The 12,811-nt window shown below is 67.0% G+C and overlaps 2 protein-coding genes across 3 annotated transcripts; both read left to right on the top strand.

Annotated features, from left to right (window-relative positions):
* Positions 1 to 176: 176 nt before the first annotated feature.
* On the top strand, positions 177 to 7,904 carry SNX15 (sorting nexin 15). 2 transcript variants are annotated; one of them, XM_006265001.4, is made up of 9 exons: positions 177 to 370; positions 946 to 981; positions 1,590 to 1,710; positions 2,020 to 2,135; positions 2,267 to 2,450; positions 3,626 to 3,778; positions 3,917 to 4,114; positions 5,840 to 6,379; positions 7,316 to 7,904. In XM_006265001.4, the coding sequence occupies exons 1-9, from the start codon at positions 272 to 274 to the stop codon at positions 7,777 to 7,779; spliced, it is 1,911 nt and encodes a 636-aa protein (XP_006265063.3). In that variant the 5' UTR covers positions 177 to 271; the 3' UTR covers positions 7,780 to 7,904. The 2 variants fall into 2 exon arrangements, with proteins under 2 accessions (XP_006265063.3, XP_059574448.1); XM_059718465.1 differs by lacking the exons at positions 5,840 to 6,379; positions 7,316 to 7,904 and adding an exon at positions 4,539 to 4,730 and having other exon boundaries at positions 181 to 370.
* Positions 7,905 to 8,337: 433 nt separating this feature from the next.
* LOC102569619 (prospero homeobox protein 2) lies at positions 8,338 to 12,104 on the top strand. Its single transcript, XM_014597014.3, has 5 exons — positions 8,338 to 8,914; positions 9,577 to 10,068; positions 10,544 to 10,651; positions 11,328 to 11,522; positions 11,770 to 12,104. The coding sequence occupies exons 2-5, from the start codon at positions 9,583 to 9,585 to the stop codon at positions 11,944 to 11,946; spliced, it is 966 nt and encodes a 321-aa protein (XP_014452500.3). The 5' UTR covers positions 8,338 to 8,914; positions 9,577 to 9,582; the 3' UTR covers positions 11,947 to 12,104.
* The last annotated feature ends 707 nt before the right edge of the window (positions 12,105 to 12,811 follow it).

The following is a 12,811-nucleotide window of genomic DNA, read 5'->3' as shown; positions in this document are numbered from 1 at the left end:
TTCCTTTCCTCCATCGGGGAAGCACTTGAGAGAGGAGCCCTAGGCTCTGCGGCTCGCCTTAGGCTTCGCACTTGGCAGATGCCCCCTAAGACGGGGCGGGCCCGGCCACGCGTGCGCAGTGGCCGCAAGGCCGTCGCCGCTCCCGTCCCACTCGAGCGCATGCGCAGTGGCGGCTCCGCTCCCTCGCGGCTGCCCGCGGCAGGGGAGGGGGGGGAGCTGGGGAGAGGGTCGGGATTTAAAGGGGCCGCAGCCCCCTAAAGGAAAGGCGGCGATGGCTCGGCAGGCGAAGGACGAGTACCAGCGGGATTATACCGTGACGGAGCCGAGGACCAACCCCAAGGGCTACACCGAGTATAAAGTGACGGCCAAGGTGAGGGGCAAAAGCCTCGGGGAGGCGGCGTGCGGCCTCTTTAAATGGAGCGTAGCGGGGAGTTGGGTTGGGGGCAGTTGCACAGCGGTCCCTTTAAGAAGGGGGCTGGGGGGCGGGGGGCAAGTGTACAAAGGACCCTTTAAGAAGCGGGTTGGGGGGCTATTGCACAAATGTCCCTTTAAAGAGGCTGCGGGGGGTTGTTGCGCAGCGGCTCCTTTAAGGGGTGGCCCTTTATGCGCGACCCTTTAAGAGGGGCCGTGCAGAGGTAAATTTCTAGTGAGCGGCCCCTTTAAGGGGAGGAGGAGGTTGAGCCGGGGCACGTGGCCCCTTTAAGAAGGCAGCCCTGCCAGCCCTCGGGAGTCCGTCCCCCCCAGGGGCAGGGAGTGTCCCACATGGCCACGCCCCCTGCCACACCAAACCACGCCCCTACCATAGCCCTGCCCCCAGCTCTGTAGCCATGGCCCCGCCCCTGGCCCCCTGAACTACACTCTGCCCCCCATCTCCATGGGTGTCTCTGTCTGGGGGTCCGTGTCATGCACCCCCCACTAAGCCCCCGTCTCTTCCTCTGCCCCCAGTTTGTGTCCAAGACGAACCCTGAGGACATCAAGGAGGTGACGCGAGGGGGGACAGGGACACGGGAGGGGACAAGGGGGCGCAGGGGAGGGGGCCCAGGCAGCAGCCTGCAGTGGAGAGGGTGCTTGGTGAAGTGGGTGCTGGGGTATGGATCCGCCTGTGTCTTTGCATAAGCATACGTGTGCCCATACGTACACGCATCCATACCCATTCTGCGTGCTTGCATACATGGGTGGACACGTCTGTTTGTCTGTTATACACGTGAAGATGTGTGCACACATAGATGTGTGTGTACACAGGTCATGCAAGAGCATCTGCATGTGTGTGCGTGAACGCGTGTGCATGCAGTCATATGCGTGTGCATGGGTGTGCATGGACGTGTGCAGAAGGTCATGACTGTCCGTATGTGTGTGTGCATATCTGCTCGTGTGCCCGTGGGGAGGAGGGGGTGTGTGTACATTTGTGTGCACACGCATGTGAAAGTGTGCCTGTGCCTATTGCATGTGTGTGCTTTGGCACGGGGAGGGGTGTGCGTGCCTGCGCGAGTGTGCTCAGACAGCCCACAGCCTGGGGGGTGCCAGGTCCCGGCTATGGCTGCAGGGTCGGGGCTGCGGGGTGCTGTGGCCCTGACACCGCCCGGGCGCAGGTGGTCGTGTGGAAGCGCTACAGCGACCTGCGCAAGCTGCACGGGGACCTCGCCTACACCCACCGCCACCTCTTCCGGCGCCTCGAGGACTTCCCCGCCTTCCCCAAGGCCCAGGTCTTTGGTAAGGGCCCCGGGTGTCCGGGGTGGGATGGGAAGGGACCCAGACGTCTGGGATGGGGAGGGACCCAGGTGTCCGGGGAGCAGGGGGCACTGCTGGTCTCGCCCGGGCGGGACACCTGGGTTCTCTCTGGCTCTGGGCGGGGAGTGGGGGTGCCCGTGCCCCCTGCCCCAGGATCCGGCCTGGATCGGGACCTCTTGCACAGGGGACAGGCCCCTGCCCCATGCCTAGCCAGTGCCCAGGCCAGACTGGGTGGGGGCAGTGGCCAGGAGCCCTCCCCCCCAGCTAATGCCCCCCTCCAACCTCCCTCAGGCCGGTTTGAGCCCGAGGTGATTGAGGAGCGGCGCCAGGCGGCTGAGACAATGCTGCGCTTCACTGTCCCCATCCCTGCGCTCACCAACAGCCCCCAGCTCAAGGAGTTCTTCCGGGTAGGGGCCTGGACACCGCGGTTCTCTCCAGCTCGGGGAGGGGAGTGGGGCTGTGGCTGGGGCGGGGGTGAAAGCAGGTTGGGCTTGGAGCCTGGGTTCCCTCCCCTTCACCCTGCTCATTCCCCCTCCAGGGCGGGGAAGTGAGGACTCCCCTGGATGCCTGCAGCCTGCCCTCGCTGCCACCCCCGCTCATCCCAATGCCCCCGGGGGGTCTGGATGAGACCCAGGCAGCCACAGAGCAGCTGGAACCACGGAGCCCCGGAGCGGAGGAGACGTTGGGAGCCGAGAGCTACAGGCTAGAGGGAGAGGACACAGGTAGGGGGCTGGGACCTGGGGCACCTGGGTTCCCTCCAGCTCCAGGGGGGCTGTGAGCAGGTTTCCAGCCTGGCTCTCTATACAGGGCTCCCCTGGCTCCCTCCAGCTCAGCACGTGGTGCTGTGGCATGGGGCCCTGTGACATGGAGCTGGGAGGGTGCGTGTGGGCAGAGAACAAAGCCAAGCTGTTACAGCCTGGCGCAGACCAGCTGAGTCCTGCCCCCCCCAGCGCCTTTATAGCACGCCAGTTTTTAGTGGCGTCATTTAATCGTCTCACCCCTGATGTGGGCTTGTGCTCCATATTATTAGGTGCGTTATTAGTGGTATTACGGTAACTCCCTACAGCTCCTCCTGGCACCGCTGAGTTCAGGGCCTCTTTATAGATGCCCGTTATTAGCATCATGGCACCCCCTACAGCCCCGTATTAGCTGGCCCATTCTTAGCAGCATTGCAGTACCTTCAGTTCCCACCCCGCAATCTGCCTGGCTGAGATCTGGGCTCTATTTGTTCATATCTGTTATTAGGAGCATTACGGTAGACCTACCCAGATGCCACCTTCCCCCCCCCTTCAGTTGAGATCTGGGCCCTATTTTTTCATGCTCGTTTTTAGCAGCATTACGGTATCTCTTGCGGCCCCTGCCCAGTGTTGACCCACCTTAGCAGCATTACCTTATCTTTAATCCTCCCTCATCCTCCCACCCTGCAACAGCTGAGATCTGGGCCACATTTCTGTGTGCTCACTATTAGGAGCATTACAGTTCCCCCATAGAGACCCCCTCAGTTAAGAGCTGGGTGTCATTATCACATGCCTTTTATTAGCAGCATGGTGGTAGCTTTCCTGCAGCTCCTGCCCCTTGTAGCCTGCCTAGAATTAACAACAATGGGGTATGAACATACTGTATTTTTGCATGCCCATTATCAGCAGCATTACGGTCACATTGTAGAGGACCCCCACCCCCATTTTTCATGCTTGTTATTAACAGCGTGATGATAACCCTCTTGCAGCCCCCCATTTTTGAATGCTCATTATTAGGAGCATTACCATAATCCATCCCACCCCCTCCAGCCCTGCCCCCATACAAGTGGGGAAACTGAGGCCTGGTGCTCCCTGGAGCAGAGCTGGGGGCAGGGAGCGGGGTGTCCTGCCCCCCTCCCAGCACCCCCTCCCCCCCACAGGGGGGGACCTCGGCATCCGGGAGCAGCAGGGAGACGCCGACTTGGACGCCCTCTTCGCTGGGGGGGGCCTTGAAGATGAGGACAGGGGGTCGCCCCCCCCCGGGGCCTTGCCCCCCCACGACCTGGCCCTCTTCGACCCTGTCTTGGCTGCCGGTAGGTCCCGATCCTGGAGCACCAGCAGGGGGTGCTGGGGAAGCAGAGAGGGCCCCCATCTGGGCCGGATCCAGGGGTGCTGGTTGGGGGCGTGCGGGGGAGTCCCTGCCAGGTTTAACCCCGCGTTGCCCCCCCCAGGCGCAGAGGAAGAGGCCGAGGCAGCAGCCGAGGCCCTGTGGGAGCTGGACCCGGGGCCGGGGGTGCCTGGGGGGGGGTATGTGGCCCAGGCCACGGCTCAGGTCCGCGGGGCCTTGGCCCGGGAGGCGGCTGGAGACGTGGCCGGAGCCCTGAGCTGCTACCGCGGCGCCGTCCAGGTCCTGCTGCAGGGGCTGCCAGGTACTGGGGGGAAACTGAGGCACAGAATTGGAGGGGGGAAGGCATGGGTGGAGAACCCAGGCGTCCGGGCCCCCAGCCCCCCCGCTCCAACCCCTCAGCCCCAGTGCCCCGGGCCCCCCACCCCCACTCCAAACCCTCAACCCCACTGCCCCGGGGCCCCCAGCCCGCCCGCTCCAACCCCTCAACCCCACTGCCCCGTGCCCCCCGCCCCCACTCCAAACCCTCAACCCCACTGCCCCGGGCCCCCAGCCCGCCCACTCCAACCCCTCAGCCTCACTGCCCCTCCTAGAGAACCCAGGCGTCCGGGCCCCCAGTACCCCCACCAGCCCATTTCCCTCCCTCCCCAAGCTGGGAGAGACCCCAGCTGTCCGGGGGGGTCACATACGTGTGTCCAGCCTGGCTGGATCCCGTGTCTCCCCCACAGGAGACCCCGACGCCGCCCGGCGCGAGGCCGTGAAGAGGAAGACGGCCGAGTACCTGGAGCGGGCCGAGGCCTTGGCCCAGCGCCACCCCCTCCTGGCCCCCCCGGGTCCCCCCTAAGCCCCCCGCCCCCTCCTCTCCTCCCCCCCCGGGCTCTGGGGCCCTTGTACCATCACACTAAAGCGGATTTGTGCAACTTTGGAGACGGTGCCTTGTTCTCGCAGGGCTGGGGAAACTGAGGCAGGGCCTGGCGCAGTGAGGGGAGCCCAGCAGTCCAGGAGCTGAGATCCGCCCCCTACCCCTAGCCCCACCCCTTTCTTCAAGCCCCACCCAGGGGTGTGGCTTCTGGCCAGCCTGGGCCCTTTTGGTGGGCCTGGGGAGTGGGGGGTGGGACAGGAAGTGAGGGCTGTTTGGGACAGGAAGTGGGGCCCTGCGAGGTCGCCCGGGCTGTGCGCGAGGGTCTCGAGCTGGAGCCATGGAAGGAACCCAGGGGGCCCGGCTCCCCGCCCCCCCACCCCCACCCCCGGCCCCCCCCGGCCCCCCTGCTCCCGCCTCCCCGTGCTGCAGAGACCCCGGGCGTCCTAACACCTCTGTGCAAGGGAGGAAGCTGCTGCCTGCCCAGTGCATTGTGGGTAAGCGGGGGTGCTGGGCAGAGGGAAGGCAGCAAGGCATTGTGGGATACATGGAGGCTTGGGGGGGGTTCTCCACCAGCCCTGAGGCCCCCCCCCCCCACGGCTCCGATCCTGTCCCCCCAGAGCCCCCCATAAGGGCCCGGATCCTTCCCAAATCCCGGCCCAATCCTGCCCCTCCCCCCGCCCCATTGGGCCCCAGATCCTTCCAGAATGTGGGCCCACTCCTGTCAATCCCATCACCCCCCCCAGATTAACCCCCCAATCCCCCCCATCAGGGCCCGGATCCTTCCAGAATGTGGGCCCAATCCTGCCCATCCCATCCATTTCCCCCCCCCCGAATTAACACCCCCCAATCCCCTCCCATCAGGGGCCTGATCCTGTCTTTTCAGATAACCCGCCCCCCATTTAGGGTCCCAATCCTTCCAGCATTAGGGCTTAATCCCATCCGGCCCCACCTGCCCGGATCACCCCCTCCCCCCGTTAGGGCTCTGGTCCCTCCAGGATCGGGTGCGATCCTGTCCCCTTCGGATAACCCCCCAGGTCCCCGCCCGTTAGCGGCCCGATCCTGGTCCCCTTTCCCTCCGCATGCCAGGGCCCCGATCCTTCCCGAATCTGGGCTTGAACCGGCGTCCCTAATTAATTGCCCTTCTCTTTCTCTCCTCCCACCCCGCAGGCCCCCCCATGGAGGAGTTCCCGGTGGGCACCTGCCAGGCCATGTGCCCCCCGGCAGAGAGAGCCCGGCGGGAGCACCAGGGCCGGCTGCACCGACTGGAGGAGGAGGACGGGGCGGTGAAGGAGTACTCTCGCCCGGCTGCTGGCAAGCCCCGCCCCCTCCCCGAAGAGCTCCGCCCCCCCGCAGTGCTGCTGGCCACGGTGCGCCACCTGCTGGGCTGCGTGGAGTCCCAGGCGGCCACAGCCGTGGCCCCCGCCGAGGGCTATGACTTCATCACTGATCGGCTGCGGGCCGTGAGGCTGGACGCTGCCCTGCAGGGCCTACGGGGGGCGCCCTACGCCACCCTGCTGGAACGGGTGGCCGCCTACTTGCTCCATGCCGGCTACTGCCTGGGTGCCCAGCCCCCAGCCCTCTGGGACCCCCACCTGCACCGCGCACAGCTCCAGGAGACCTTCGCCGGGCTGCGGCGCTGCTACCGGGAGCCCGGCCCGCACCGCGCCCAGCCCCTCTTCCAGGCCTGCTTCCTGCTGTGCAACCTGGGTGAGGTACCGGGCCCGGGCAACCTGGGCAAAATATGGCCTGTAGGCCGCCAGACTCCATTTCCTGGCAGCCCTGGCTCTTCTGGCCATGGTGCCCACTGCCAAGGCACCCCAGCCCATCTGCCTCACACCCACCGCCAGGGGCAGGACAGGCGCAGGCAGGGGGCACTGGGATGGAGCTGAGACAGTAGGGCAGGGCCGGGTCCTCCCGGGTGGTGACAGCACTGGGCCACCCACACCCCTGCCACAAGTGCGGGCTCTGCCCTTGCCCCAGCCTCGCACTCGCCACCCTGTGATCCTGGCCCCGGACACAGCTGCGCCGCTCCGAGCTGGTCTCCTTGGAGACTTCGGGATCCGCATGTTCCTGCCTGCAGAGCCAGGACCTTGGCACCACGATCCCAGGGTCTACATGGAGACCGGCTGGAGCCACACAGACGTCCGGGGCCGGGATCATGGGGCGGTGACAGTGTGGGGCCAGGCAGAGCCATGATCCGCTCCCTGCCCGCAGAACCCGCACTCACGGCAGGGGCGCGTGGGCAGTGGATTGCCAGCCCCCGCCCTGTGCTGTCGCTGCCCCATGATCCTGGGCTCTTCCCGGCCCTGGTCTCGCTCCCAGACACTGCTCCCCACCACGTGCCCTGCCCGCATGGGGCACCACAGGAGCCGCCTCTGCTGAGGCTGCCAGGAAATGGGGTCCAATTGCGGGGGTGTTTTGCACCCCCTGTACTGGGGGCACTGGGTGGGGGCAGCCAGCAGGGGGCGCTGTACTGCAGGGGGGCAAGTTCAGCGGGGGTGATCGGGGCTGGTAGCTAAGCAGGGTTGGGGAGGGTCAGGGTGAGCATGGGAGACCGTGTGCCCCAATTCCCCAGCTCTAAGGGGTGCTGCGTGGGGGGGTGGAGGCTGGGAGATGGGTCCTGACTCCGCTTCCCCCCCGCAGGCTCCTCTGAGGCCCTGCGAGAGACCCTGGACCTGCCGGCGCCACTGCGGGGATCGCCGGAGCTGCGCACGGCGCTGGACATCCACTGGGCTTTCTTGGAGCGGGACTGGGCCCGCTTCTTCCGCCGGGCACGGGGGCTGTCCTACCTGGCCAGCTGCGCCCTGCACCCCCACGTGGCCCCTGCCCGGCGCCAGGCCCTGCTGACGCTCAGCCACGGGTTCAATTCCCGCCGTGGGCACTTCCCGCTGGAGCGCCTGGCCCGGCTCCTGGCGGCCGAGGGCGAGGGGGAGGTGGCCGAGTTGTGCGAGGCCCACGGGCTGCGGGTGGAGGGGGCGGCCGTGATCTTCCAGAAGGCAGCCTACAAGGACCCAGGCGTCCTGGAGCACCGGCCCTCCTGGGAGCTGGTGGAGGGGAAGCGGGGGGAGGGCTCCCTGCTGGAGCTGGTGGAGGGGGTGTGCAGCTGACCTGGACACCTGCGCTCCCTCCAGCTCGGGGAGGGCAGGGGGTCCCCGGGGCTGCCTCCCCCCACTTGGCAGTCAGGGGCTGGGGGGCTGCAGGGGAGTTCTCAATAAACATGGCTTGTTCGTTCCCTGGGCTCAGCTGGTCGTGATGGGGCGGAGGCTGTCCCGGACACCTGCGTGCTCCGGGGGGGGGTGTACCTGTGTCTGTGCCAGCCGGTCCGTGTCCCCGGCACACCTCCGCCCCGCCCGCACCCAGGGGCCATCACTCATCCCGACGGCCTGAGAACGGCGCCTGAGTGTCTTTCCCTGGCGAAGGCGCCTTTTTATGGAGCCCAATTACGGCTCCCAGTGCGGACTGGGCAGGAGGAACTGGGCGGGCTGGTTCTCACGGGGCTGATAAACATGGGCCCTGCCTGGCCTGGGAACTTGGCTGGGCAGAGGGGGGGGTGGAGATTTATGGCACTCAGGATTTTCAAGTGTGGGGGGGGTCCTGCCTCAGTTTGCCCAGGTTGGGGGGCTGGGTTCTCCCCAGCTGGGGGAGGGGGTGGGAGCAGGCGGCACCTGGGTTCTCCCCCGCTCTGGGGGGGGAGTGGGGGCAGGGGGCTGGGAGCCCAGACACCTGGCTCCTCTCCAGGCCTGGGAGGGCCATGGCATCCCCTCCAGGCTCCGTTTCCCACCCCAGGAACTGCCCGCCCCTACCCCATTGCCCCTCCTAGCTGCCAGATGCCCCCGGGGAAACACCACTGGGTTTATGGGGTGATTTATGGCCCCCTTGGACGACAGCTGCGAGGCGAAGGCAGCGGGCACCTGCCTGGGCCAAGGGCTTGGCAGGGTGGGGCTGCGGCCTGGGCGCTCTCGGGCAGGGGGGTCTGGGGGCCTGGGCGCCAGGTCTTTCCTTTGCACTTCCTTCTGTCTCCAGCCTCTTCCTTGGCACCTGCCCCCCACCCCAGTTTGATTGACAGGAGTCTTATCTCTGCCCAATCACCACCCTCGCTCCTCCCCACTCCCCCCCCCAAGGTGGGGCTGATCCCCCTGGGCCTGATGACCCCCGGGTCCTCCCTGGCTCTGCCCATCAGTGGGACCCAGCCAGCTGCTGGCAGCACAGCTCTGCCCCCCACTCTGCTCCAGAGACCCTGAGGTGAGTATGGCGGGGCTAGGGGGGAAGGGGTTGGGGGGGCATGGGGGGGTCCTGGCTGGGGCAGGGGGGCTTTGCTCCCCCATCTGCAGGGGCGCAGCCAGCAGAGAGTGCTTGGTGCGGGCAGGCCTGCGCCCCCCCTCCCCCCCCGGGCAGCTAAGCAGGGTCCCTGAAGGTTGGGGTGCGGATGGGCACGGTGGCACTGTGCGAGAGGCACTCGTGGGAGACCATCTTAAACAGGCCCCGAGCTGGGGGCAGTGCTGCTCTTGGGGGTGTGTTGGCATCTTTTGGGAGCTAAGCAGGGTCCCATAGGGTCAAGGTGTGAATGGGAGACCAGGGGTACCCCAGCGATGGGGTTGGAGGGTCCCTTTGGGAGCTAAGCAGGCTGTGCTAAGGGTGGAGCCTGGATGAGAGCCCCCCCGTTGCCCTTGGCTCGGCAGGGGGAGGGAGTGGTATCGTTGCAGTGGTGCTGGGTGTGTCCCCTAAACCCAGCAGGGTCCTTTAGGGTTGATCCCTGGTGAGAGACCTCTTTACCCAGGACCCTACTGCCACTTTTTGGAGGCACTGCTGCCTTTTTACAAGCTAAGCAGGGTCTGGGAGGGTCAGAGGGTGGATGGGAGAACAGGCAATGCCAGGCAGGCAACTACCCCCACCCTCTGTTGCAGCTCTCCATGTCCCTCCCTCACTTGAAGCTGGAGGTGCCCCACACCCGCCGAGACCTGCCGTGGCCTTGGGTGGCCTCCCGTACAGGAGAGCCCTGCATGGGCCACAGCCTCCCCTCAGCCAAGCAGCCCCGGTCACTGGACCCAGAGGGCCCCGAGGCGCGGGCCCGGCTGCAGCAGGAGCTGGAAGCCATGGCCGAGCAAGTGGGGCAGCTGCGGGAGAACCTGGCCCAGATCTCCTGGGGCCTGGCCTGGGCGGGGCTGGCGTCGGGGATCCCCCCCAGGCTGGAGAGGGGGGTCCCCCCGGGGCTGGCCCAGCTGCTCAAGGAGGAGCTGGGGGCCGTGGTGGACGCAGTGCTGAGGGGGGTTGTGCCCCCACCCCGCTGCCGGCCCCCGGGGGACCAGGCTGAGGCCCTGGCACTGGTGGTGAGGAAGCCCCCGGTGGCCCCCCTGCTTCCCCACAGCAGCCTGGACGGGCCCCCCTGCCAGCCTCCCATATCCTTGCCTTGTCCCAGGCAGGGGACACACGGGGGGACACTATTTGGCAAGCAATATATGGGGAGGGCACTATTTAGCAGCGGCACATGGGGGGACGCTATTTGGCAGGGGTCGTGGGAGTGGGACTGGAGGAAATATGGGGCTAGGACATGGTTTGGCAGTGGACGTGGGGGTGGGACTCTGTATGGGGGCCAGCCGCTATGTAGCAGGGGCAACTGGTGAGACTGGGACTCTATTTGGCAGGAGACGTGGGGAGAGGGTCTTTACATGGGGCGGAGGACACGGGGCAATGGCCCCTAGCTGGCAGGGGAGGGACACTATTTGATGCGGGGGGGAGGGGCAATATTTGGCAGGGGCAGGGCACTACTTTGCCAGGGCACTTGGGGCAGGGGGCACATAGGGCTGGGGATGGGGGGGTCCCCGCTCTGCTTTCTGTCACCCCCCACCCCTGGCTTCTCCTTAACCCCGTCACGCCCAGGGCAGCCTCACCCCCGGGCACCTGAAGAAGGCCAAGCTCATGTTCTTCTACACCCGCTACCCCAGCGCCGCCACCCTCAAGGCCTACTTCCCCGACGTCAGGGTGAGGCTCCCCTCTGCCCCCCGGCCCCTGCACCCCTCAGCCAGCATCTTGCGGGGGTGATTGGAGGTTCCCCAGCCCCAGGGTCCCGGCCCCATCAAGTAGGGAGGATGTAGGATCTCCCCTCTTTCCTTTTGGGGGGGGTAGGGCCTTATCTGGCAGGGAGCATCATGGAGGGGGGGTGCATCCTAGCTGGCTGCGGGCCAGCCCCCATCTGGCAGCAAGAGGCCAGCCCTGCCCTGGAAGGGGGTGGATCCCTATTTAAATGGGGGGGGGGCGGAGTGGATCCCTATGTGGCAGGGGATGGATCCCTATTCAGTAGGGGGTTGGATCCCTCTTTGGCAGGGCACGAGACCCTCGTTGGCAGGGGATAGCACATTATTTAACGGTGGGGGGGCAGGGATCGGGATCCATATCCAGGGTGAGGCAGGGCTATCCAGAAGGGGCTGGATCCCTGTCTGGCAGGGATAAGACATTATGTGGGGGAGCGGGGGGTGCGGATCCCTATTCACCTGGGGTGGATCGCTAGTTGGCAGGTGACAGGGCATTATTTGGCAGGAGCATGGATCCCTATTTGGCAGGGGCAGCTCCCCTTCCAGCAGGGGGTGGATCCCTATGTGGCAGGGGTGGATCCCTGCCCGGCGGGGAGCGCTGAGGCCTGTCTCTGCTCTGGCCCCAGTTCAGCCGCAGCGTCACCGCGCAGCTCATCAAGTGGTTCAGCAACTTCCGGGAGTTCTTCTACCTCCAGGCCGAGAGGTTCTCGCGCCAGGCGCTGAGCGGGGGCCGGGCCGGGCCCCAGGGCCCCAGCGTCACCCCCGCCTGCCAGCTAGCCCGCGTCCTCTGCCAGCACTTCAACAAGGCCAGCGACTACCAGGTGCCCGGCCCCCAGATGCGACCGCCTCTGGGGGGCGTGTCGGCGGCTGAGTAGAAGAGACACAGCTGCTTCTGGGGTGGGGCCTTGGGGACACGGAGCTGAAATGCGGCTGGCTCTGGGGTGGGACGTGTCAGCAGCCAAGTAGAGCGGAGGCAGCCAGCTCTGCGGGGGGTTGTGACTGGGGATGTGGGATGCGCCCAGCTCTGCGGGGGGACACATGGGGCTCACCCACTGCCTCTGCCCCCAGGTCCCCACCGGCTTCCTGGAGGTGACGCAGGTGGCCGTGCGGGAGTTCTCCCAGGCCATTGCCGGGGGCCGCGACGCCGACCCCGCCTGGAAGAAGCCCATTTACAGAGTCATCTCCAAGCTGGAGGCCGACATCCCCGAGGCCTTCCGGGCCCCCCCCGGCCCGCCCCACACCTGACAGGGGCTGGGAGCCCGGATGCCTGGGTGCTGCCCAGCCCTGGGAGGGGCGTGGGGTCCAGGTGGCTCAGAGCGGGGGGCCGCCCAGACTCCTGGGTTCTTCTTTGGGGGAGCTCGGCCCCCCCAGCCCTTTCCCAATAAACCCCCTTTTGCAAAGCCTTTGGTTTGGGGGTGTCCATCTGTTCCCCCCCACACTCCCCCCCAAGGCCGGGGCCCAGTCTCTGGTCTTTATTGGCTACTCGGGCTCCAGCTCGTAGACGGTGACGTGCAGGCGGTCCAGGTCCCAGCCGGCGGCCCCCCGGCCCTGATCCGGGGCCCGACCCTGGTGCCGGCGCAGCTCGGCCAGGAAGGCGCGCAGGTCGTGCTCCACGTTGGCCAGCGCCTGGCACCCGGGACCCCCCGCCCCTGGCAGCGCCGAGCAGTGCCCCAGCGCGCCGGCCTGCGGGGAGAGGCGGGGGGGGGGCACGGTGAGGGGCAGGGGAGGCCGGGGAGGGGTGGATGGAGGCAGGGATATGGGGCGGGGGCATGGACACAGAGAGGGGAGGGGGAACTCCTCCCCCAGCTGCCCTGCCCCCGTGCCCCCACCTGCTCGCCGCCTTCCTCCTCCTCCTCCTCCTTGTCCTCGTCCTTGTCCTCGTCCACCTTGACCACGGCCTGGAGGGCGCCGTAGGCCAGGGCCAGGAGCAGGCCACAGGCCAGGGCAGCCACCACGAAGCTGCCCCCACCCTCGGGGGCCCCCACCCGCTCCCGCCGCTGCCCCTCACACGGCTCTGCCGCCCCCCCCAGGCCCAGCGCTGCCCAGACCAGCAGCTGCCACGCCAGCCCCTGCGCCGCCACCATGGCTGCCGTGCCCACGGCCACGCCAC

The sequence above is a fragment of the Alligator mississippiensis genome, chromosome 15 (assembly GCF_030867095.1).
Source record: "Alligator mississippiensis isolate rAllMis1 chromosome 15, rAllMis1, whole genome shotgun sequence".
NCBI lineage: Eukaryota > Metazoa > Chordata > Crocodylia > Alligatoridae > Alligator > Alligator mississippiensis.
This window is presented reverse-complemented; position numbering and strand designations above follow the sequence as displayed.

Coding starts and splice junctions, on each gene's coding strand:
- SNX15 (XM_006265001.4), top strand. CDS start 272: ATGGCTCGGCAGGCGAAGGACGAGTACCAGCGGGATTATACCGTGACG. Junction 371..945: donor AGTATAAAGTGACGGCCAAG/GTGAGGGGCAAA, acceptor CTCTGCCCCCAG/TTTGTGTCCAAGACGAACCC. Junction 3,779..3,916: donor CGACCCTGTCTTGGCTGCCG/GTAGGTCCCGAT, acceptor TGCCCCCCCCAG/GCGCAGAGGAAGAGGCCGAG.
- LOC102569619 (XM_014597014.3), top strand. CDS start 9,583: ATGTCCCTCCCTCACTTGAAGCTGGAGGTGCCCCACACCCGCCGAGAC. Junction 10,652..11,327: donor CCTACTTCCCCGACGTCAGG/GTGAGGCTCCCC, acceptor CTCTGGCCCCAG/TTCAGCCGCAGCGTCACCGC. Junction 11,523..11,769: donor ACAAGGCCAGCGACTACCAG/GTGCCCGGCCCC, acceptor CTCTGCCCCCAG/GTCCCCACCGGCTTCCTGGA.